The sequence below is a fragment of the Pelophylax lessonae genome, assembly GCF_965119305.1.
Source record: "Pelophylax lessonae genome assembly, chromosome: 1".
In the NCBI taxonomy this organism is placed as follows: Eukaryota; Metazoa; Chordata; class Amphibia; order Anura; family Ranidae; genus Pelophylax; species Pelophylax lessonae.
The window spans coordinates 336,672,399-336,699,360 of NC_138768.1; the positions used below are offsets into that span (position 1 = coordinate 336,672,399).

The 26,962-nt window shown below is 45.7% G+C and overlaps 1 protein-coding gene across 1 annotated transcript; it reads right to left on the minus strand.

The window, feature by feature from the left end:
* Positions 1–3,404: 3,404 nt before the first annotated feature.
* On the minus strand, positions 3,405–7,264 carry LOC309545618 (integrase/recombinase xerD homolog; the record flags this gene model as incomplete). The annotated part of the gene is made up of 2 exons (XM_082244868.1): positions 3,405–4,133; positions 7,184–7,264. 2 exons carry the CDS (start codon positions 7,262–7,264, stop codon positions 3,405–3,407), a joined length of 810 nt encoding a protein of 269 aa, XP_082100994.1.
* Between the last annotated feature and the right edge of the window lie 19,698 nt (positions 7,265–26,962).

The window sequence follows — 26,962 nt, forward strand, 5'->3', positions numbered from 1 at the left end:
TAGCAAAGTATCATTTGTTCACTGTTGTCACATGAAAAGATATAATAAAATATTTACAAAAATGTGAGGGGTGTACTCACTTTTGTGACATACTGTAAATCACTATGTGATGTGTAAATATAGAACAGATATTTACTGTGACTTCAAAGGTGTCAGAAATATACAGTACAGTATATATACTATAAATTTACCATCAAAATAGTCAAGCACTTATAAAAATACAATTTATTTTCAATTTCCTCTTTCCAGGTATGCTATTCAATTCCCATAGCAGGTGGAAATCCCTGTAATAGACATCACTACAACAGTGATCGGCGCTAGCTTCTGGGTCCCATGCCAAGGGGTTGAGAACATGCAAAGTGTTCTCTGAATAGTTCCTATTGGCAGGCCCAGCACCAGCATAACTGCATCACGCACAGAGGGCAGAATTTAAGAGTGCATTATGTACAGGGTGCACAGTTCAGGAGTGTGCTACTTTATTATTATTATTATACAGGATTTATATAGTGCCAACAGTTTGCTCAGCACTTTCGAGCATGAGGGAAACCAGTACTGTTACAATACAATTTAAAACAAGAGGAATCAGGGGGCCCTGCTCATTAGAGCTTACAATCTAAAGCTGAGGGTCAAGTGATACAAAAGGTAATCGCTGTGTGGTTTGAGCTGATGGAGACTATAAAAGCACAGCTGTTGGAGAAGCTATGACAGAGTGCAGATTCATGAGTGCAAAACATAAAGGGTGCAAGACCCAGGAGTGTGTAATGTATAGAGTGCAGGACTCAGGGGTGTGCTTTGTATAGGGTGTAGAACACAGAAGTTCATAATGTTCAGGTTGCAGGGCTCAGGAGTGTGCTATGTACAGGGCGCAGGGCTCAAGAGTGTGCTATGTTACTTGTTTACTTAGCACTTCCCGGTCTTCATTGAAACAATATCAATAAATCGCGGTCATATTGTCCTCCCCTGCAATCTCCTTTAGTCCCCGTTCACATTAGGTCGTTCCGACTTAGGGGGCGACCTGTGAAGTCGCGTGCAGCGCGACTTCAGCGCGACTTGCACGGACTTCACATAATGGAAGTCAATGCAAGTCGCCTCCAGGTCGTCCCGAAGTAGTAGAGGACCCTTTTTCTAAGTCGGAGCGACTTGTGTCGCTCCTATTAGAACGGCTCCTGTACTACACTATGGGAGCGACGGTGCACAACTTGTCAGGCTGACCAAGTCACCTGACAAGTCGTACCAGTGTGAATGGACACTTATAATAATAGATGGCAATCTTCACTCTACCGGAGATGCAGAGCATAAACGCATAAGTAATTCAGTTGTTGATGCTTGAAATGATATGTTACTTTTATCTTTTAACATGATATGAGTAGATCTAATGCTTTTTAATAAAATATGTGGTTTTAAATGGAGAACATTAGATGTATTGCAGAGGCATAACTAGAACCTTCAGGGCCCTGATGCAAGAAACCATGAAGGGCCCCCCAGACCCCTGGCCGGGGCCCTTCCCTTCAAGCCCAGGGCTCTTCCCACTAATCCTGGGGCTCTTTACACTCGTTGCATGGCCTTTTATTACGGTCCCGCAGCAGGATCCTTTCACAAGTTCTGCAGAGGGCCCCCTTCCTGCAATCTTGGGGCCTCCCCACAGTGGTGCAAAGCCAGGGCCCGGTCGCAAGTGTGACCTTTGCGATCCTTTAAGTTTACCCACTGGTTTGCTACTGGGCCCCCTGGAGCATGGGGCCCGGTAGCGATTGCAACCCCTGCAACCCCTGTAGTTACGCCCCTGATGTATTGGCAATTGACTAAATGAATGTGCTGCCTGTGGATGAACATTTTATTGGAACTCTCTAATCAAGACTCCAGCCTGGTTCAGTTTTAGATGAAGAGGGACCATATCTATAGTTATCAACAAAACTGCTTTAACTGACCTCTCATAACTTTGGCAGTCAGTATCAAGCTGAGCAGACTCACATACAGTGCACATGGTGGAGTGGTATATGCTTTAGCACATAGGTGTCCAGCTGTTGCGAAACAAAAAGTCCCATGAGGCGTTGCAAGGCCGGTCCCTTGAGGCATTGCAAGGCTAACAGTTGCAAGCATGGCTCCCAAAGGAAAAGGCATGATGGGACTTTGCAACAGCTGGAGGGTTGGACACCCATGCATTAGCATGTGCTTGAAGAGCACATTTATAATGTGGAAGGACACTCAGGAGGATTCACCGGACTTGACCAATGTAGAATAGATGTCCCCCCAAACTCTTAGGCTGCTTAACGCCAAAGGCTCCACCCCCATCCCATAAACCTTTCCCTTTACCTAAATAATTGAGACCACACCGTGCTTGGAGTTAATTGGCCACAGCAGACATTTTATTAACCCCTTTACCTTAAAATTAACATAAGGAGAAAAAACATTCCTTAAAAAACATAAAACAAATCAGTCATTAAGCCTGTTGGTCTTTGAGGCACCTCCAAATAATTCCAAATCCTGCACTGCGGGACCTGTGCCCTGATAGGCCTCCAGCCGCGTCACCGGCTCGGAGACAAACCACTCCCCGCAGTGCCACCATTTTGAATTCCATTTAAACTGACATTAAATGGAATGCACCATAGGGACCCATACCAACGATGAGTCCCAACCATACCCTTATCCTAAACTGTTCACCTCCCCCGCCAGCAAAGACCAACAAAACGCCACCAGCACCCAAGGGTGACACCTTACCCTTGCGTGCCCTTCCAAACCCTCAAAGCTCGCTGGATCCCATCCTGCAATCCCAGAGCCCACAAATCTATACCCACCGCATTGAGGTGAACTCCGTCACCCCGCAGATACCGCCATGTGTCCACTTCCAATTCCAAGTGGCGAACCACCAACCCACCATTCCGACACACAAAGCGCCCCACTTCCTTGTTCAACTTAATCCGAGCCTGATTAAGTCGCGCGACCGACCTGGCCATGCGCCAGGACGTGCGGGCCACCATATCCGACCAAACTATAAGCAGCGCCGGAAAAAGCCGTGCGCAGCCGCAGGAAATCCAACTTGATGTCCCTGATCAAGGCCCGCGCGGACCTGGCCCCCAAATCGTTGCCCCCGGCATGCAGCACCAAAACATCTGGCTGCCTGTCTAACCGGGCGAAACGATGCATTTCCGGAAGGACCCTGCCCCAAGTAAGCCCTGGCACCCCCATCCACCTGACACAAGCCTCCTGCCGAGAAAAACCAAGTTGTCTACCATTAGGACGCACATCAGCTCTCCGGGCCCCCCAGAAAACATACGAGTGTCCCAAGATCCAAACGAGGCAGGGGTCCAAACCTACAAGAAAACGGGGACAAAAAACACCAACCAATAATCAGACAACCAGCCGGGCCCCCCACCCCCCCAGCGATAAAACCAACACCCGCACATACATTACACCAACAGCTGCGGACGTACGTACAACAAGAACCTCCTAGACTCCCAGCGCCCAATGCGTTTTACCGCATCCTCGTTCAACCCCCAGCGCGCAGCCTCCGTGGCCGCCCCGATCCGAAAGGAATGAGATGCAAACTTACTGGCATCCAAACCCAAAGAGCGCACACACTTTCTGAACACCGATATGAATTGAAAACGAGATAACGACGACCCGTCCGCGTGCATCAAAAATGAACCGGGCCGCGGAGGGCGGATTGCCCAGTAAGCCTGAACCGCCCCCACCGGGCACAGCGGCGAAGACGGCACCGCGAACAACCGGACACGGACCCCCTTGCCACTCTGGTCCGTTTTGGACCGGCGAAGGAGGATAGTAACCCCCTCCCGACCTGCAGAGACATCCTGAACCAATAAGCCCCCCGGCACCGTCCGGGAGGAGCTGACCAATTCCCCAATCCGGAAAGCCCCGAAAAAAGCGAGAGAAAAGGCCACCTTAAACAACACCACCTCGTAACACGAGGCGCAGTGCACCCCCAATTGCATGCAAACGTCCTGTAAAAGAGCGAAGGACACCGGGCGCCTAGAGTCCCTCCTCCGATGAGCCCTGGAATAGCCTTTCAACGCCTGTCTCACCAAGAAGTCCTTCGTGAAGTCCTGACAACCCAGAAATTTAAACAGAAAGGCCAAGCCGGACAACTTGCGTGCCACAGCGGAAGCCGACGAGCCCCTCTCAAAATGATCAGAAACAAAAGAAAGTAACACCCACCTGACCTCCGGACCCAGGGGATCCACCGATGCCACCCGTAACACCTCCAGCCACTCCAACCATACCTTGCAATACGCCGACCACGTGGACTCGCTCACCGACTTCCTGATCCATCCAGCGAGGACCCCAAGGCAATCCCCCATAGCCACTCCGGACACGGGACTCCGCGTTGCTCCGCTGCCGGTGCCAACTCCCGGAACCTGTCCCACTGAAACCGAGACAGCGTGTCAGCAATATCATTTTTAACCCCCGGAATGTGCACAGCATACAGGAAAACATTCAACTGTAGACACCGCAAAACCAAATACCTGAGGAGGTGCACCACCGGCTGAGAAGAAGCCGACGTGCGGTTGATTACCTGGACCACCCCGAGATTGTTGCAATGGAGGCGAACCTTCAAATTCCTGAACTCCGCCCCCCAAATCTCCAGAGCCACCACCACCGGGAACAGTTCCAGCAAAACCAAGTTGCTTACCAGCCCCGCCACCTGCCACTCCCCCCGGCCAAGGGGCGGCGCTCCACGCCCCCCGGTGAAAAGCCCCGTACCCAGCCGAACCAGCTGCATCGGTAAACAGCTCCAAATCGAAGTTGCTAATCGGCCTGGCCAACCACAAGGATGTACCATTGTACGTGGCCAAAAAACCGTGCCACAGACGCAAGTCATCCCTGTGTTCTTTGTTGAGCCTGACGAAGTGAGTGGGTAATTTCACCCCCGAAGTCGCCGCCGACAGCCGTCGGCAGAAAACCCGGCCCATGGGCATAATGCGGCAGGCAAAATTCAATTTACCCAGCAACGACTGCAAGCTGCGCAACCGAATTTTGCGCAAGCCCAGCACCCCCTCAATTTCGGCTCTCAACGCCCCCAACTTATCCTCCGGTAGGCGACACTCCATGGCTTCCGAATCCACGACAATGCCCAGGAAGCTGAGCACCGTGGTCGGGCCTTCCGTCTTGTCCGGGGCCAAAGGAATGCCGAAACTCCCCGCCACCTGCTGCAAAGTGGCAAGCAGGATCGCACACCCGTTGGAAGAGGGCGGGCCCACACACAGAAAGTCGTCCAAATAGTGGATCACCGAATTCACACCGGAAACATCCCGAACCACCCACTCCACAAAGGAACTGAAGGTCTCAAACAACGCGCAAGATATGGAGCAGCCCATAGGAAGGCAGCGATCCACATAATACGCCCCTTGCCACCAGCAGCCCAGCAACCGAAAACTATCCGGGTGAACCGGGAGCAACCTGAACGCCGCCTCTATGTCAGATTTGGCCATCAAGGCCCCCCGCCCATAATGACGCACCCAGGCCACCGCGGCGTCAAAGGAAATGTAAGACACCGTACAGGCATCCGGGTCGATGGCGTCATTCACGGACCCACCCATTGGGAAGGAGAGGTGGTGAATGAGGTGAAACTTATTGGGTTCCTTTTTTGGAACCACCCCCAACGGCGAAACCACCAAGTCTCGCACCGGCACCTCAGAGAACGGGCCCGCCATGCGACCGAGAGCCACTTCCTTGTTCAACTTATCCGACACCACCAAAGGGTGGCGCAATGCCGAACGCAAATTCCTCGCCACCGGAGGCACCGAGGCCAAAGAGCAAGGGATACGAAAACCCACCGCAAAACCCTCCCCCAGAAGTCGGGCAGCCGCCCTATCGGGGTACCTATCTAGCAAAGGCCGCAGCCTTTCCACCCTTACCGGCGTCGTCCCCTTTTTGCGAAGGCTCTCCGGACCGCCCCTTACCGGACTTAAAACACCGGGACAAGGAATGGGAACCTCCGCAACCGGAGCATTCATGTTTGAAGCGACAGGTGCCACCGAACTTACAGGAACCCTCATTAAATTGCCAGCAGAAACCCCTCTTCTTTGCGGCCGGCTGTCCCGGGGTCGCAGAACCACCGCCCCCCCCCTGGAAAAAACTGATTCGGAGCCTTCGCAGAAGACATGAGCCGCATCCACAGGCTGATGTCCTTGTGGTCCCACCATAATGACGGCCTAACCGCCTTCCGCTGCCGGAACTGTTCGTCGTACCGCAGCCAGGCCGACCCCCCATAAACCCGATAGGCCTCCCCTATAGCGTCCATGTAACAGAAAAGGGCCGAGCAGTTTTCCGGCGCCTTTTCCCCTATGACGCCCGCCAGAATGGCAAAGGCCTGCAGCCAATTGGTGAACGTCCGCGGGATAAGCCGATAGCGTCGCGCTTCCTCGTCCTCCTTCTTGCGCTCCTCCGGTTTAACCCTGTCCAGGTTGAACTTCTCGAGGGGCAACAGCGTGAAGATTTCCACGTACTCACCCTTCCAGATCTTCTCACGGACTTCCTGTTTCAAATGTGCCCCCAATGGGCCCTCAAAACAAACATATACCTCACCTTTTGCTGAATCGTCCAGGCGAACCGCGTCCGCCTTCCCCTCCTTCGCCGTCCCGGTCTTGTCCCCCGCAGCCCCAGCCGTCACTGCCGCCACCGCAGGCGCACCAACAACTTGGGGGGCCTCAGCCACCCCCGCAACTTGCCCCGCGGAAGACGGCCCCGCCAGCCCCGGGGCCCCCACGGGCTCCGTGTCTGAGCCCCCCGCCGGAGGAACCCAAGCTGCCGCAGGAGACAAGCGGTCCCCGCCCCCCGGGGCCAAACGCCCCAAGAGGTCCCGTAGACCCAGGAGGAAGCCCCCCAAGCCCCCATCAGCACCCCCATCCGGGGTCCCCACCCCCACCGGCCGGGACGCCCCTCCCCCTCGAGCCACCCCAGGACTCCCACCCCCCACATCAAACAAGCCCCCCAAATCAGTCAAAGCCAGAGAAGGAACTGTGACCTCACCTGTCTGCCCAGGGGGGGTGCCCCCAGCCGCCAATCCAGCCTCCCTCGTCGCCGACCGAACACCGACATCCTCTTCAGCATCCGATCCAGACACCTCGCCTTCCGAACGATCGTCCCCGGACACTGCTGGCATCCATCCACCAGGTGGCGCACTCCCGGAAGCTGTAGAGCCGAGCGACAGGCGTCCCCGCCCCCTTACTCCAGCTCCGCCCGACGGAGACCTCCGTGATCCAGCTGAACTCTCGATGACCCGGCCACGTGACTTGCCCTGCCGCGTCATCTCTCCGCGCACAGCCGAGGCCGACTCCGAGTCCCTCCGATCCCTGCCGCCACCGACCGCCATGAAGCCACTCCCACGCCGAGGCTCCCCACCGACCGGAGCATCGCCAGTAGGGGAGCCCGCCAGTCCAGTTGCTCCTCGGCGAGAGGGACGGGGAGAGACCGAAGGCCGCCTTCTCCCACCACCCCCAGAGCTCCGTCCCTGCAGAGGATTCCTCCCAGAGGCGCGCACGGCCGCAGCGGAGGCACGCTTAGCCGGCGGCCCTGAAGGGTCCCTGTCGGGGCTCCTAGGATGACGCCGAGCTCGAGGGGAAGGGTCCGGTGAAAAACGCTCCGGAGGCCGTGACCGCCGAGCCCGCGGGACCGCAAGCCCCTCTGGTTCCTGGGCAGAGTCCTGAACCCCCATCAACGTGGAGACCTGGGCCCGGAGCCACTCAGTCCCCTTCACCGAGGCAGCGGCCTTGATTTGCTCCAGCAAAACGTCCAACTCCGCCATCGCAGCCGAACCAGAGAAGCCGAGGTGAGATGCTCTGCAGTGCAAAAGGTGGGTGACCAAGCTTCTTCTTCCTTCGTCCGTTGAACTTCCACTGACCTCCAAATCTTAGGGGCCACCCCTCCTAACTGTACCTCAACCCCTCCCAAACTTGATACACCAATCCCTGAATACCCCCAAATCAAAACAATTTATTTTAACCCACACCTGCCCTGTCTTCCCTCTTCACATGGTCATGTCTGCCCTGCGCTATTTTTTTTTTTTTTTTTTTTCGGGCCTTGCTGTTCTTTTTGATGTTCTATGAACTATTATTATATGTTATATGTGGTTGTCATATGACATATGGTGGTCTTTAGTGATTGCACTGAGTATTTATTATTTATTTATTTATTTGCATTAGCACCCCACAATTCGTTTTTTCAATAACACTTAAAACAAGAACTATACTTGCCATGTTCTATATGCAATGAACAAGCATTATGCTGTAAACATACATCAAGCCAAATTACAATATGAGATGAACTGCCTTAGTAGCAGCAAAGCTATTGCATGCATGGCCCAAGGCAGGTTTAATGCCTTTTTCTTTGTACATGGGATCTAAGCAGCTTTGCATAGATAAAGGACACCCTATGCGGTATACATAGTCAGACTGTTGAAAGTTTCACTGTTACCTCACCAGAATACCATGTACTGGGGCTGGATTCTTCTCTGGCTCCCTTCCAGAGCCTCACTCCGTAATCCACCCATGGTAGAGTACAGAAGGAATGTAATGCAGGTGTCTGAGGTCGGGCAGGCCTTTTCAATTTAATAATGAATGCTACATGAACTTCAAGTGGTGGAGGGTGGGATAGTCTAAAAATATAGATGAGAAACATTGATGGCCACGGGACCTTAATGAATGTTCTCATACTTGTCTGGGGATATTCACATGCTGTTCTGTGCTAACAACAACAACTGTGTTTAGCTCAGTCAGGACATTTAGCTCTCCATGAAAGGAAAATGTATGAAACCGATTTAGCTTGATATTATTATTTTGGACTTTTGGGTGTATTAGTTTCCTTTTTTTTGGCTATTTTTCTTCTATTTTCATCTGGTGATCCAGCCAGCAAGTCTGTTGTTTTTGAAAAGCCCAAGCTCTCCAATAGAATGTATCAGTTTACATGGATGAGAAACCATTTAACACAGACAGGCGTGAATAAAATTATCAGTGTTTATTTATTCATGTAAAAAACGTTATTCCAGAAGGAAAAAAAACAGTTTGGTGTAACTGATTTTAAAGTATGAACTACTGATCGACCGATATCGTTTTTTTATTGCCGATACCGATATTTTGGTCATCGCATATCAGTATCGGCCGATATTTTCGTACATTAAAATCTTTTTTATTTTATTTATTTATTTTATTTTTTTACAGGTACTCTTGTGGAGGGATCTGGGGGTCGAAAAGGCCCCAAACCCCTCCTCTGAACTTAAAAGCATTCAAAACGCCAAGTTTGGCTGTGATTTTTTAGAATTTCGCGCCGAGTACCCGGAAGTGATGTCATGACATCACTTCCGGATTTTTACATTGAGACCCGATCAGAGCCGAATGCAGATTTGATCGGGACTTCTCTTCGGCGGCTGTACAGGCTGGTTGCCTGGGACTCCACTGGGGCGGGAGGGGGGCCGTCCCCTCCCGCTGCTTGTAATGACAGCCGAGCGGCTTCCCAGCCACATCGGTTGTCATTACAAGACAGCCGACCATCGGCTATGGACGCCGGTACCGGGGTGATGCCTCTAGCTACAAGCACTTTCCCAAAATGTCTGCAATATCGGTAACCTCAGGGGCTGATTCATGTATATCGGGGAAAGGGCATATCAGCCCCTGATATATCGGCTTTGCTGATAATCTGTTGATCCCTAGTGTGAACTGGAGTTTGACGTCAGTTAGTGTATTTAAATCTGCTAATACATTTAACACTCCCATCCCCCCAGGCTGACATGTTGCTGTCTGCTGTGCCTCCTGTTCTCACTCTTCAAGAGCTGTGTCTCAGGAGGCTCGTTGCTGGCCAGATCACAAGGTGAAAACGGGGGGAAAAAGCCAAAGAAAAGAAAAATGATACAGTCAACAATTCTAATGATTGGTAAGCTGCAATATAATACATTTTTGGCTTTGGATTTAATACCGCTCTATAAGGTTAAAGTGGTAGTAAACTCTCAAAGGGCTTTTTTACCTACAGGTAAGCTTATAATAAAGTAAATATCTCTTAAACGTGCACTGTTTAGGAGATATTCTAGGGAGCAGCAGCAGGTGACGTCACCAGTGCATGTGCTCTGAAGGAATGCCATTCCTTGAAAGACCTGCGCCGCGGCAGTGGCTCCCACACACATGCGCGGGAGTGATGTGATTGAGGCTGAGCCCCTGAACCCAGAAGGAAGAGCGGTTGAAGATGGAAGCCTCTGCAACGGTGACAGCAAGCCGCTGGAGGGCTTCGTTTTAAAGTAATTTTTCTTCAATGCATACTAACACGTTATACCTTTACCTGCAGAGTTTATTTATTTAAATGTCTTTACTACCGCTTTAACAGTTGTATGGGGTTATCATGTGATCTTTCATCTGCTCCATTCATCTCTATAGAACCTGTAATCATGTTTGCACATTACATCATTGGCAGCCGGTTGGTGGAAAAATGGACAAAAATATTGGTTGGCTCGGCAGAGGGTTGGGCTGCATGGAGTAGATCTACACTGCATCCAAGGGTCTGCATGAGGGCATTCTAGACAAAAGGGTGGTGGGGGATCCAAACAAGGTTTTTGCTACAGAAGTAAAGCTATACTTTAAGTCATAAAACACATTTATTTTTTATGGATGCTGCAATACAGTTGTAATTTAAAAGAAAAGACAAGGCTCTAGCCACTAAATTAGTGGCGCGTGTTATGATGTAGCCTAAATCTAGCTGCAGTGTTGTGAATACCAGCCTAATGTCGTATCTCGTACGTATTACCATTCCGAAGAACAAAATGAACATGCAAATAGCTGATAACCCATTTCACGTGGCAGAAGTGTTCTCTAATCTATAAATATTTCATATCATTGGAAAAATTAGCTGGAAAGTTATTGTAATTACACTGGAAATACTTTCCAGGCAGACAGTGGAAAGACAAATTAACCTCTCAGTAATCAGCCCCTGGAAGTTGGCCAAGTCAGTGTTTTGGCCTTTGGATTTGCTGTTTTCCATCATCACCCTCTTTCTGAAATAAAAGAACCTGTTCTGCCAAATTAAATAATGGAAGAGAGATTGCCTATACGTATTATCAAAGAGGTATGAGTCTGTGTTTATACTTTTGTGTAGTCTACTATAAAGCTAGGTTCACACATCAATATGAGTTTCTTTAAAGGTTTTTAAAGCTTTTTTTAAACATGTTAATACAAGCATTTTCTTGAGCATTTTTGTTATAGCTAATGGAGGGCTAGTAACTAAAAAAAGGAAAGACAAGGAATTGGGTAAAAAATGTGCGACATGTGTGTTTTTTAGCCGTTCCCATTGATACTTTAGAGATTTTACACTATATTGCCCCTATAAACCTCTGTAAATGTCCAACTATATTACCAAAAGTACTGGGATGCCTGCCTTTGCACGCACATAAACTTTAATGGCATCCCAGTCTTAGTCCGCAGGGTTCAATATTGAGTTGGCCCACCCTTTGCAGCTTTACCAGCTTCAACTCTTCTGGGAAGGCTGTCCACAAGGATTAGGGGTGTTTCTATGGGAATGTTTGACCATTCTTCCACAAGCGCATTTGTAAGGTCAGGCACTGATGTGAACAAGAAGGCCTGGCTCGCAGTCTCCGCTCTAATTCATCCCAAAGGCATTCCAGCGGGTTGAAGTCAGGACTATGTGAAAAGCCAGTCAAGTTCCTAAACCCCAAATTCATTCATCCATGTCTTTATGGACCTTGCTTTGTGCACTGGTCAAAATCATTTGGTGGAGGGGGGATTATGGTGTGGGGATGTTTTCAGGGGTTGGGTTGGCTCCTTAGTTCCAGTGAAGGGAACTTTTAAGGCGTCAGCATACCAAGTCATTTTGGACAATTTCATGCTCCCAACTTTGGTTGAACAGTTTGGGGATGGCCCCTTCCTGTTCCAATATGACAAGGAGGGAGACAGCGGTGAGACCCCCTTTCTCCCTCCAGCCAAGATTCCTCCCAGGCTTACCTCCAGATGTAGCAGTGGCACACTTCTCTGAGGTGCATGGAGGGTTCCTTACAGGTCTCCCTATTTGGCGCTGAGCTCGGGGGGGGGGGGGGGCAGAGTCCGGGCTGAAGCACACTAGAGGCCTTGACCTCCAAGCATGAGGGATCTCTGACCCCCCCCCCGCAGGTGACGAGGCATCTAGCCCCCGCATCAGCGCCTCCACCTGTGACTGGTGCCAGGCAGCTCCTCAATCCTCCACCGCAGCCTGCATCTGTGATAACAGCTGATTGATCTCCATAGCCCGCAAGTTACCTAGTGTAAGCAGGGCACTGATCCAGCAGCTGTGACACGGGTCTCTCTCCCTGCAAGCTTCTCTCCTCGTGCCAAATCCCGACTGGTGTCCCCACCTACCTCATCCTGAACTCTTAGTGACCCCTCCCAGCCACAAGATCCATGCCCCCTAAGGCTGGCCAGCGTACTGACCAAAAAAGCTTAACCCTTTACTGTCTGCCTAATACCCACCTGTCATGCCGTCTCTCCGCATATTTTTTATATTTTGCTCTGGGACTCCCTTTCTTGAATTAAAACCCCTACATGTGCTTTTTGTCCGTTGTGAGTTTAGGCATAATATTGCTATTTAGACCTCATTCTCACAGGCACTGAGACCCGCACAATACAAATAAAGCATTTGTTTACATGTCTGGAGCTGTGTGCAGGCAGCCTGTATTAGTGAATTTAGATGCAGTGGCTGTGCAGACACACTCGCACAACCGGGTTTGACAAGCCAGCAGGGACAGGTGTTTGCCCCAGAGGCACCTTTCAAAATTGGATGTGCTGGGGCACCCATAAAGCCACTGTGCCTCTATTCACCAGCAGTGGCTGCCAGCATGCAGCTCCAGGCAGCTCCATATGTGTAAACAAATGCCTTATTCATGCTGTATCAGACTCAGTACCAGTGTGAATGAGGCCTAAAACTGTTCTGCTGCTTGCCAATTTTACACTGCTGTGTCTTCTTCAGTATCTTCATTCTTGTATTAAAAGAGAACAAAATCCATTAATATAATGGTTTCAAAAAACAGTTACATTTCCAGCATGCTGGGATTGCTAACTGTCATATTTGCTTGTGCTCTCAATCAAACTGTCAAACCACCAAATGGCTGGTGTAAAACCCGATCACATGTGCAGCATCATGGCAGTTGCAGATCATAGGTTAAGATGGAACCTTCCTTGGCTGAAAAGGATTGGAGGGTTTAGTTCAGCTTTAATCCAGCCCCTAGTGGAAATAAACCCATCAATTTTAACTGCTTCCCAAAACAGTTACATTCAGTGCATGCAATGAATGATAACTGTTACAGGTGCTTCTGGTCTCAACCCAACTGTCAAACTATCAAAATGCTGGTGTCATAACTGATCACATGTGCAACACCCTGGCAACTTCCTTGGCTGTAAAGGATAGGAGGGTCTATTTCTGCTTTAATCCAGCCCTGTATAACCTCATTTACAATTGTCATGCCTCAGTTTAGTGAGCAAACAGTACATAAGGCCAGCAACAAAGTGGGGCAGTACCCCTTTAAGCTGAACTTTAGGAAAAATAAAAATGCTACCTTCCTGAGGTGCTGCCCCCACACTACAAGACTTAATGCTTATTTATGTCTAGGGGACTTGGAAAAGCAGTTTTATTAAGCCAGCCTCCTTCTCCCTATACTCCATCAGTCTAAGGTCCTGATGACATCAAGGCTAATGTTAAGTGAGGATGCTGACGAATAGTCCATTGCCAGAGTATGTGGGAGTGCTGTCAGCCAGAAAAGCAGGGGATCGGGTATGTAAAAGTGTTTTTTTCTTCCCCTAGAGGACCAGCATTTAACCCTGGCACTGTGGGCACAGCCTTGTTGTAAAGGAGGGTTTCAAACGTTTCCCATTGCTGGACTTTAATGGACATCATGAAAAAGATTTACAATACAAAAATGTTATTTTCTTCATCATCCAGTCAGTGACACACAAATTAAGTAACTCCTAGACATTCAGGACATCCTAAAGCAGTGCAACTTAGGGGGTGGCCATAGCCACTGAGAGATCCAACAGATGTGAAGATCAAGCTACCAGAGCATCTGAAGAGATCAGCTCCTCAACATAGCTTTGAAGAAAAAGAGTCAACCAAATATGGAAACTTCCATGATTAAGGGGAGGGCACCAGGGATCAACTTGGTGCTTCAGAGCAGGAAAGGAAGATACGACTAAAGGCTCGTATCTACAGTATAAGAAAATCGGGCGAACATTTTCGTCCAAAGAATTTTCATACGATTTTCATATAGTGTGTACAGAACTTTCTACAGACGATTCAGAATTTTCATAATTCTCGAAGGGACAAACTGGTCAAAATGTTTCCTCGTATGGGGAAAAAAACTAACAATTTTCCTTTAACGTGTATCATTTTCGTACGTTTTCGTACAAGAAAAATCAGAAAAGAAAGACTGCGCATGATCAGAAACAATAAACAACAAAAAAAAAAGCCTTTATCGCATGAGAATTTTCGTACGAATTTTAATTCATCGGTTCCAATTTGCTGTGAAACAACAAGGAAAATCGGATGATCGTTTGCCTGATTTTCTTATAGTGTGTACCCCACTTAAGGGTAAACTGCCACCTGACAGAATCATGGGCCTTAATTAGCAATGTGGAGGAGAACTAATCATCTACCATAACGAAAACAGATGGGGCAATAAGCTACGTAAATAGGTTAAAAAATATTATAGACCAACAGCCAAAATGGTTAAAACTAAATGTACAACTGGGCCAATCCCCAGAGATAAAAAGACCTCTGAGGGAAGTTAAAGAATTTTTACTTTGCAACTCAAGGGTTCTAGCTAAAGGAAGAGTTTCCAGGAGTCGGAAACTGCACCCATGGTCCACTGATTACTGGTGCAATGCTCTGCAGGTTACTGTGAAAAATATATATATATATAAATGCACATTTTTCCTGCAAAAATAATTTCTTTTTTTTTTCTTTCTTTTTTTTTATAAAGATAAATCTAGCCTTTTATATATATTTTTGTTTGTCAGTGTCTCAACTTCCTGTAGGCGGCTGTATGACCTAATGTCTAAGTATTGTAAATTCCTCAATTGACAATATAGAAATTATCTATATGTAAAATAAGACTACAGATAAAAGAACTTGCAAATACTACCTTGGTCAGAATTAATTGCATAGTCCTACTATACAGTGACATATCATATGGCAGCAGTGTTCAGAGATCTGCAATGTGTCATTGTTTGATTTATTAAATGCCAGTTTCATCAAAGGTCTTCCTGTGTAGTGTGTGGGTTCTTTAATTTAGGTGTTTTAACTTACTTACTTTTAACTTACTATCTTAAGTAAAATACATTTTCCGGCAGTACTGTTCCAGGTCATTAATCTTTTTTTTTCTAAGATTCTACATTTGCATCATATACCATGATGATTCCATTAAATACCACTTAGTACAGAAAGAAAATGCGACACAGTAAGAGCCTGCATCCAGCAATTTACCGTTATATGCTTTACGTTTATTTTCTTATAAGTTTACTGTTACTGGCAGTAGCAGCTCACCACTGAGAAACTGTGGGCAACCAGGATCCTTGCTGGAAACTGGAATGCATATGCATCATTGTAAATCATTATTATGGCAGTGTGTTCAGGGACAATATCTTCTCAGTAAATGATGTTAAATTAGTTACAAAGGCATTCAGCAAACAGGAAGGATGCACACATAATACTTAGAAATTAGGCTATATATTGGCATAAATATTCCTGGAAACCTGGTGTTTTTCAGGATATTGTGGTACAAAATGGTCTAATCGCAGCCTTACCTAACCAACTAAAGAATACAGTGTTGGAAATTATAATTATTTGTCAATAACACACTTGCTCGGTGAAGTACAATTCCTAGTTTTATTGTTAATCAAATGTTTCACTGTTATTTTTTAGGACATTGATGACAAGGAGTGTACGTCAAATTGGTAGGTATTTGATTAGATAGAACTTGCTTCTTTATGAGGGATCAATACATACTAGTGTAGGTAAGACAAATGCTTATATTTTCAGCAGTTCATTGTGTTATGAGAAGTTTATGGATAGTGGATGGATGTTGGGAAGCAGTCTGTCACATAAAAATACCCAAAATGTTGATGAATCCTGCATGCAGCTCATGGACATATTTGAGCTGCAGATCAGAGTTCCACAGTTGTGGTTTCAGTACACATTGACCTATGGCTATGGTCTTGTGCAAAGGTTTAGCGCAGAGATGACATGCTACTATTGGTTGCACTTTGTAGATTGGTGGATGGATGTAACAGATGCTGATGAACCCAGTATGGTAATAGTTCACACACACATATTTGGGCTGCAGATCAGGGGTCCACAATTGTGATTGCAAATACTTTGACCAACTTGCTAGGTCTTCTGCAATGGTTCAGCACAAAGCTGGAATGCTTTATTTATTGTAGTAAATAGTAAGTCCAACATCCGATCTGCCGATTTTCAGCTTGTTAGTATGATGCTTCCGACAACCGACTCCGACTTTTCGGCCGAAAAAAATCTGGTGTGCAGACTGTAAAATTTTTTTTGGCCGCCAAAACACGGCCGATTTTCGTGCAGTCAGTACTGATTTCGACAGGGAAAAATCTTATGAGCAAGACTGGGCATGCTCAGATAAGAAAGAACACAAAGAAAGCAAACCAACACATGACATCACTTCAGAAGCAGATTTTTGTTGGGCGAGAAAATTTGTGAGCAGTCTAGGCACATTCCAACCAACAAAACACAACTCGGGACAAAAGACGGACAATCGGTCGGCCAATAATCGTTGCGTGTGTACAGGGCTTAAGGCTGGCCATACACAATTCGAATCTCAGCCGGTTCAGCAGGAACCGCCTGAGATTCAAACCATTAATGGGCAGGCTGAATGTACCAAGTTGATCTCTCAATCAACTTGGGTACAACCAGCCTGCCAGATTTGCTTCCAATTATTGCAAGCGGCTGCTATAGCCACTAGTGGTAATCACTGTTTTCTCTAGGGGGGGATGTTAACCCCCCTGCCCCCCTGCTGATAGAAGATTTTTGCTTGGCAGAAGGAATTCCCCTGTCAACACAGTCTGTATTTATGAGGGAATCATGCAAATTTATTTCCTGCAACCAAATTTGCACCGTCTATGGGCTGCTTAAGTTCAAGTTTCTTACCCCACCCCTTTGCCCATTTTTTACAGACCTAGTAAAATACTTCCAAAAGTGTTTTTTTTTTAAATGCAATTATATATTAGCTGGATTAAGTAAAAACATGAAGTGGGTTTTGAACTTTTCGACAAGGATGATATACACAATTACTACCGAACAATGTATAAATTACCAAACACACTCATTTATCTCTCCAAGAGTAATTAACACCCTAAGCTAGCTGTGAGAACAGTGTGAAAGGAGTCTGAACAGATTTTGAAAATTAATTCTCGTTAACAATTCTCATGTTATGCTAAAATATATTGGACACGAGTTATAAGATACATCGGGGTTTCTCGACCAGGATTCGGTTCTGCCCCTCGGATAAGTTCCCACTGACTCTATTGATATTTTTAGCTTTTTGTAGGGGGGGGGGTAATGCTTCCCAATGACCACAAGTGTAGGGAGCATGCTTCTGGCTGACATCACACTAACATATCATGAGTAGTGTTGAGCGAACACGGACTGTATTATTCGTGTTCGTACCGAATAATTGGATTTTTGTTACCCGAACGCGGACCCGAAAACTTTACTGTATGTTCGGGTTTAAAATCCGTGTTCGGTCATTTTATTTCCTGTTTTGTATGTAATGGCGCGCTTTTAATGGCGGGCTTTCAACAGCCAATCAACAAGCGTTTAACTGGTGTGCGCCATCACAGCCATGCCTACTAATGTATTAGTAGCTGTGATTGGCCATCTGAAGCATGTGACCATGTCTTTATAAGTTCGAGAGCCCCAGCGCGCCGCGTCATTCTGCTGTAGTTTAGGGACAGAGCACACATCATACGTGCTGGCTGCTGATTAGGGACAGACAGTGATTCTGTGAAAAATTGTGTCCAAAAAGAATGCAGGGACAGGTCGGAATGCAGGCAGGGAAAGTTATTAGAGCATTTTAGGGCGAGGCTGGAGATTAGGCAGGGTCAGTCTTCTACATCGATTTTGCTGTGTGGGGGGTGGTGCAGTGAACAATCTTATTGAGCATATTAGGGACAGGCTGGAGATTAGGCAGGGACAGTCTACATCGATTTTGCTGTGTGTGGGGTGGTGCAGTGAACAATCTTTTTGCCCTCACTTTAGCCCACTGAGGAGGAGGAGGAGGAGGGAGAAAAAAATCTATTTTTATCAGTCTGTTGTGTGCAGCGTTCAGCTATATTTCACTACAGATTGCTGTTCTAATCTGCTATTAAAAAATTAATATAAAGGGGAATTTTTTTAAGAGCACTTGCCATGCTCTTAACTACATTTTGCTGCCATTTGCAGCACTCTAGCCCTTTCCATTGGTGTTTTAGAGCCATTTTAGTGCCTGAAAGTTCAGGTCCCCATTGACTTCAATGGGGTTCGGTGTCCGGGTAAAGTTCGGAAAAAGTCCGGGACACGGACCCGGACTTTTTTTTTCAAGTTCGGCCGAACCCGCCGAACACGGACATCCAGGTGTCCACTCAACTCTAATCATGAGTTGTAGATATAGTATTTTTTAGCAGGGGTTCCCTGGGACCAGAAAGGTATTTTAAGAGTTCCTCTGTGCTGAAAAGGTTGAGAAAGTCTGAGATACAGTTATGTCATCATTATGCTGCATTATGCTGCATTATCTTTGAGCTGACAGTCTGTGATCACCAACAAATGAGGACACATATTCTGACTTCATTTGTTGTAATAGTGACAATCACCACTGACGATCTTCATTAGATAGCTAAACTAACCAAACAATTGCAATCCACAAAACACTTTATGGTTTTCAGAATGTATTGGCAATACAATAAGATGTAGTAAACTTGTTATAGAAGCATTTAAGGCGGTCCTAGCCCCAATGTGAGCCTTGAGAAAAGTAAAGATCAGATAAGCCCAAACAAATGAAAGGGAAATTGCTTCACAAGAAGGATGGGGGGTTCTGGGGGGTTAGAAAAATAACATACAATATAAAAAATTTGATCACAAGTTGGCAGCATAGTAAGAAAAGTTAAAAAGGATCTTTAGCTCTCCTCTTCCCCCCAAAAAAATAAAAATCAGCAGCTGCAGGATCCAGGGATCTAGCACTGTCCTCACCCAGGCTGATTCTTCCTTTCTCTTCTGGTCCCCAGCTCCCGTGGCACTGGCACAGTGGCACTTGGTGAAAAAGCAGGATCAGGCTGGCAGGACTGGACTAAAGAAGCATAGTCAGGATGGTAGCTGAAGTCATACACAAGAGGGCAGGGAATAGGCAGGAGCGTGGTCAAGAACAGAGCTGAGGTCATTCACAGGGATCCAGTGGGGCAAGCAGAATGGCAGTCAAGAGCAAGCTAGAGTCAAGCACGGGAGCACAAGAAAACCCTTTGAGCAAGCCAGGAGTCAAAACTAGGGGTCAGGCAGTAGGAAAGTCCCCAGGCAAGCTAGGTCAATTAACCCAAGAAATACAAGAAAAAAGGAGCAAGGAGTACTGGTAGCTGAAGATCATCCAGCAAAGTGCAGCTGCTGTCCCTATATAGGGCTTTCGTTCTGGCAGCTGCTGTTTGGGAACGTGCGTGCATTTCTTTGCAAACCAGCACGACCACGACCATGTAAAGTATTGGCAACTATACTACGTCTTTTCCTCAGCACATGCACATTTATATTCTGCTGTCTCCTTTTCAGCACGTGTTCATGTTCCGAATAGCACCCTGACAATACTGTACGTAATTGACCTATATTTATTAATTTCAGAACAGGCAAGTATTTTTGCAGTATATGTACTTGGCCTATTTTTTATCACCTTCACTACAAGTATGAGTCCTTGCAGCATATGTAGTTGACCTATTTTTTCCATGTTGGAATCAATTTTAGGGAATGATTGTAGCTTGATTTAATGAAAACACCTAACAAGGAAAGGATAGTGTGTGTACAATGCTTAGTTTTAAAAAAACAATATTAGAGTTCTATAATCTGGTGGTGGATAAATTAAGAGATTAAAGGCTTAGAAAACCATGAAGGTAAATAAATTTCACTTTACACAGTAGCTAAAGCAGCTCTACCTATTGATACATTTGCATTCAGTTTATGGTTTCCAACATACACACACCCATATAGTCAAAGTGTTACTAAACCTCCAACAGTAAAATCAGTCTGTGTATGCAGTACAGCAAGCTTGTCATACTTACTGTTGAACCTAAGGGGTTAATTCTCCGCATTGTATAAAAAGGCTGTTTAATCTTGTTTTCTCTGAGCCTCCCCTTCTTCCACAGTCCCCAATCCATCTCCTGATAGTACAAAGCCTTGGGGGAACTCTGCACATGCTTTTTTTTCTTGGGAGGGTGCATGTGATTGGCACAGGGCCAATCAGCACTGTCCAGAGAGGTCAGGGGTCATGCAGCCTCATAGGAAAATCAGAGGAGAATGAAAACTCCTCCTACAAGCTTAACCAGACACTGATAAAAGTCACAAGCTATAAACTGCTGATGAGAAAAGGTATTTAGCAGTTTCTATTTACTAAAATGAATACATTCCTTGTAATAGAAATAAAAGTGATAAATAAAAAAAAATGAAAAGGACAGTGAAAAAATAAAAAGTAGAATAAATGAGAAAAAAAAATGTAAAGCGCCCCATCCCTCAGAGCTCGCGTGCAGAAGCGAACTAATGCGTAAGTTACACCTGCATATGTAAACGGTGTTAAAACCACACTAGATGGTATCGCCTCGATCATTAGAGTGAGAGCAATAATTCTACTGCAGGACCTCCTCTGTAACTCTAAACAGGTCCTGTAAAAAATGTTTAAAGTGTCGTCTATGGAGATTTTTAAGTACTTTAACTTAATTACTTTTGTAATTAAATGGGCCATTCATTCATTTAGCATTCATTTTAAGTACTTTAGTTTGTCACCATTCCACAAGTGTGTGCAATTTTAAAGCATTACATGTTATGTATCTATTTAGTTGGTGTAACATCATCTTTCATTTCATACAAAAAAATATGGCTAACACTACTGTTTTGTTTTTTAAAATTAATTAAAGTGTATTTTTTCCCAAAAAATTGCATTTGGAATACCGCTGCGCAAATACAGTGTGACACAAAATATTGCAACGACCCCCATTTTATTCTTTAGGGTCTCTGCTAAAAAAAAAAATATATGCATATATATATATATATATATATATATATATAATGTTTGGGAGTTCTAAGTAATTTTCTAGCAGAAAATACTGATTTTTAATTGTAAACAACAAATGTCAGAAAAAGGCTTGGTCTTAACCCCTTCCGTACCGCGTCATGTAAAATGACGTCGGCACAAATCCTTTCTCGATCCGGGCCGACGTCATATGACGGCGCCCGGATCTCCCCGCTACTGCGCGCCCCCGGGGGCGCGCAGCGCGGCGATCGGGGGTGAGGCTCGTCCCTCGGACTGAGCCCAACCCCGATCAAGGTAAACAGCCAATGAAATTGGCTGTTTACCACGTGATCGGCTGTGTCAATCACAGCCGATCACATGAACGGCTCCAGCGCGAGCCGCTCGTTCCTTCCTTAATGCGCGCCCCCGGGGGCGCGCAGCGCGGCGATCGGGGACGAGGCTCGTCCCTCGGACAGAGCCCATCCCCGATCTAGGTAAAGAGCCAATGAAATTGGCTCTTTACCACGTGACCGGCTGTGTCCAATCACAGCCGGTCACAAATGTCATCAGAGAACACGGTAACTAGCTGTCACCGTGTTCTCCTCCTCACACACTGATCCTGTGTGAGGAGGAGATTGTGGTAACAGCTAGTTACCAATCATAGTGCACCCCAACCACACTGATTGCCCCCCCCCAATAAAGAGCACCTGTCACTAGCCCATCAAAGTACCCGAGTACCTGTCACCAGCCCATCAGGTACTCAGATGACAGGTACTCGGGTACTCTGATGGGCTGATGACAGGTACTCTGATGGGCTGGTGACAGGTACTCGGGTACTCTGATGATGGGTACTCGGGTACTCTGATGACAGGTACTCGGGTACTCTGATGACAGGTACTCTGATGGGCTGGTGACAGGTACTCGGGTACTCTGATGACAGGTACTCGGGTACTCTGATGATGGGTACTCGGGTACTCTGATGACAGGTACTCGGGTACTCTGGTGACAGGTACTCTGATGGGCTGGTGACAGGTACTCGGGTACTCTGATGACAGGTACTCGGGTACTCTGATGACAAGTACTCGGGTACTCTGATGACAGGTACTCAGGTACTCTGATGACGGGTACTCGGGTACTCTGATGACAGGTACTCGGGTACTCTGATGACAGGTACTCGGGTACTCTGATGACAGGTACTCTGGTACTTTGAGTACCCGTCATCGGAGTACCCGAGTACCTGTCACCTACCCAACAGAGTACCCGAGTACCTTCCACCTGCTCATCAGAGTACCTGACACCTGAAGTACCCGAGTACTTGCCACCTGCTCATCATTACCCATCACTACTCATCAGTACTCATCAGTACCCATCAGTACCTATCACCTATTAGTATCAGTACTGATCATCCGTACCCATCAGTACAGTATCAGTATCACCTATCAGTATCAGTACTACTCATCAGTACCTATCACCTGCCTGTCACCTGCCCATAAGAGTACCCGAGTACCTGTCACCTGCCTATCGGAGTACTCGAGTACCTGCCACTTGCTCATCAGTACCAGAGTACCTGTCACCTGCCCAGCAAAGTACCCGAGTACCTGTCACCCTTCATACAGCCACCATGTCTAAGTCCAAAAAGGTTAACATACGTCGTCCGTTTAAACCTAAATACCGGTGTTATGGCAGCAGATAGCTGCCATAACCCTGGTATTTTTTTAAACGGTGGACGGTTGGCTTTCCGATAAGGGTGGTCCCAGCGGCAGATTCGCCGCTGGATCACCCTTCCGGGGTGGCGGAAGAGGTGCCCCCCCCCTCCCGCTGCATTCTGGTCCTTTTCCCCGCTTACCGGACCCGCCGGCAGCGGGGAAAACGATCCGGTCCCAGATCCTCACAGACAGGATGTCGAGTGAGGGCAAGCTTGCCCTCACTCGACTCTATGGTCTTGGAGGACCGGAGCTACGGCAAACGTCGTTGCCTAGCAACCAGTTTAAAGGTCCCTTTTTTTTTTTTTCATTTTATTTAATTTTTTTTTAATTTTTTTTTTTTTATTTTTTCTATCTTTTAGTGTACTTGTGAGATCTGAGGACTTTTTGACCCCAGATCTCACAAAAAAGAGGTCCTGTCGTGCCTTTTTCTATTACAAGTAATGTTTACATTTCTTGCAATAGAAATAAAAATGATCAATTTTTTTTTTTTTTTAAAAAAACAGTGTAAAAATAAAAAATAATAAATAAAATAAATAGTAAAAAAAAAAAAAAAAAAAAATTAAAGCGCCGTGTCCCTGCGAGCTCGCGCGCAGAAGCGAACGCATACGGAAACCCCGCCCACATATGTAAACAGTGTTCAAACTACACATGTGAGGTATCGTCGCGATCGTTAGAGCAAGAGCAATAATTTGAGCCATAGGCCTCCTCTGTAACTCTAAGATAGCAACCTGTAGAAATTTTTAAAATGTCGCCTATGGGGATTTTTAAGTACCAAAATTTGTCACCATTCTGTGAGCGTGCGCAATTTTGAAGCATGACATGTTGGGTATCTATTTACTCGGCGTAACATTATCTTTCACATTATGGAAAACAATTGGGCTAACTTTACTGGTTTCTTATTTTTTAATTAAAAAAAGTGATTTTTTTTCCCAAAAAATTGCGTTTGGAAGACCGCTGCGCAAATACGGTGTGATAAAAAATATTGCAATAATCTCCATTTTATTCTCTAGGGTCTCTGCTAAAAAAAAAAAATATATATAATGTTTTGGGGTTCTAAGTAGTTTTCTAGCAAAAACAACTGATTTTAGCTTGTAAACACCAAATGTCAAAAATAGGCCTAGGCAAGTGGCTAGGATGCATGATGATGCTCCTTGGATGTTTAGGCCCCTCTATATGGCTAGGCTGTGAAAAAGTCTCACACATGTGGTATTGCCATACTCAGGAGGAGTGGCAGAATGTATTTTGGGGTGTCATTTTTGCGATGTACATGCTATGTGTTAGGAATATCCTATAAATTGACAACTTTGTGTAAAAAAAAAAAGTTTTTATTTTTTTCCCACATTTTCCAAAAACTTGTGGAAAAAAATGATATGTTCAAAGGACCCATAATGCCTCATAGAATATACGTTGGAGTGTTTGCTTTCCAAAATGGGGTAATTTTGTGGACTTTTCCATTGTATTGTTGCTCTAGGGCCTTGAAAAGTGTGATAGGTAGTAAGAAAGTTTTATGTGTATTTATGCTCCTAAAACGCCTTATGGTGCTACTTGGACGTGGAGTCTCTTTTTGTGGCCAGGCTGTGTAAAAGTCTCACACATGTGGTATCACCATACTCAGAAGGAGTAGCAGAATGAATTTTGGGGTGTCATTTTTGCTGTGTACATGCTATGTGTTAGAAATAGCTTATAAATTGACAACGTTTTGGGAAAAAAAAAGAAAAAAAAATGTTTTCTTCATTTTCCCAAGAATTGTGGGAAAAAATTACAACTTCAAAAAACTCACCATGCCTCTTACTAAATACCTTGGACTGTCTACTTTACAAAAAGGGGTCATTTGGGGGGTATTTGTACTGTCCTGACATTTCAGGGCCTCAAGAAAGGAGATAGGCCATCAGTACATCTGGTGTGATCAATTTTCAGTAATTGGTACCATAGCTTCTAGACTCAATAACTTTCACACAGACTAAATAATATACACTAATTTGGGTTAATTTTACCAGAGATATGTAGCAGTATAAATTTTGGCCCAAATGTATGAAGAAAAATTAATTTTTTGCAAAATTTTATAATAGAAACTAAAAAAAAGTGTTTTTTTTGCAAAATTTTTGCTCTTTTTTTGCTTATATCACGAAAAAAAAAAACCCCCAGTTGTGATCAAATACCACCAAAAGAAAGCTCTATTTGTGTGAAAAAAATGATAAAAATTTTGTTTGGTTACAGTGTAGCATGACTGAGCAATTGTCATTCAAAGTGTGAGAGTGCTGAAAGCTGAAAATTGGTCAGGGCAGGAAGGGGGTCTAACTGCTCTGTATGGAAGCGGTTAAAGTGGTAATCTAAAATTAACATTTCCATTTATGATAGACCTAGAAAGTATCTATTAATTTTCGATTCTTAAATCTCTTTGGTACTATGCTGAAAGCATCTCTCTGCATTGATATGATCTTTAAAACCTTTGGGATAATCAGGCCTCATGCATGCTGGACGTTTTTGCTATTTCTTCTTGATGCCTTTACTCCTGGCAGCAATTTTTTGGCAGAACAATTCCTCAACCAGTTCCGGACCGCCCACCGCATATATACTGCAGCAGGGTGGCCTGGCTGCACAAAATCACATACATGGGTGTGATTTTGTGCACCAGATTTAGGGGGCGTGCATGCTGCCAGAGCGCCGCTCCCGCTCTGATTGGACACAGCAGGAGCCAATTAGCAGGTCCGGCGGCCATCGCCAATCATTCGGAGGAATGACAGAACGGCGGTCTGCCTATGTAAACAAGGTAGCCTGCTGTTCTGTCAGGGAGTAAAAGAGAGATTTTGTGTTTCAGATAAGCTGAAACACAGATCACTATTTTCTTCTAGTGCAACCCCCCCCCCCCCCCGCCATAGTTAGAAAGCACTCCCTTAGGAGCACACTTAACCCCTTGATCGCTCCTAGTGTCAACCCCTTCCCTGCCAGTGTCATTTATACAGTAACAGTGCATTTTTAGCACTGATCACTGTATTGGTGCCACTGGTCCCCAAAAAGTATAACAGTGTCAGATTTGTCCACCGCAACATCGCAGTCCCGCTGTTTGCCGCCATTACTAGTAAAAACGCTAAAAAGCCCATAAATGTATCTCATAGTTTATAGACACTAAATAACTTTTGTGCAAACCAATCAATATACACTTATTAGGATTTTTTTTGCCAAAAATATTTAGCAGAATACATATTGGCCTAAATTGATGAAAAAAATATTTTTTTTTATTTTTTTATTGGGTATGTTTTATAGCAGAAAGTAAAAAATATGTTTTTTTTAATTGTGGCTCTTTTTTTGTTTATAGTGCAAAAAATAAAAACTGCAGAGGTGATCAAATTCCACCAAAAGAAAGCTCTATTTACCACGACACTACCTGCCTGGAGTTTGTATGTTCTCCCTGTGCCTGCGTGGGTTTCCTCTGGGTACTCCTCTCATGCTGGTAGGTTAATTGACTCCTGTCTAAATTGGCCCTATTATGTGTCTGTATGAATGTGAGTTAGGGACCTTAGATTGTAAGCTTCTTGGGGGTAGGGACTGATCTGAATGTACAATGTATATGTAAAGCGCTGCGTAAATTGACGGCGCTATAAAAATTACCTGAAAAAAATAAAAATGTGGGAAAAAAAAGACATTCATTATATTTGGGTACAACGTTGCAGGACCGCGCAAATGCTAGTTAAAGCAATGCAGTGCCGCATCGCAAAAAATGGCCTGGTCAGGAAGGGGTGAAAACCTTCCGGAGCTGAAGTGGTTAAAGCTTGAAAACGTGTGTATCATGTTTAGTTGCGGTTAGGTGCTTCAAGTTCATGGGTATTACCATAATTCATTTCATTGGCCAGAATAATAATTTATTCTAGTCATTGAAATTAATAAATGATCAAGGGCTAAACACGTCTAGCGTTAAGGTGCGTTTTTTCTTCCAAAACAGCGCTGCTCCTGGATGCACTGACAGTGGGGCTTTTTCTGCCTCTAAACGCCCCTGCCTCTAAATCCCTCTAAATGCATGGACACA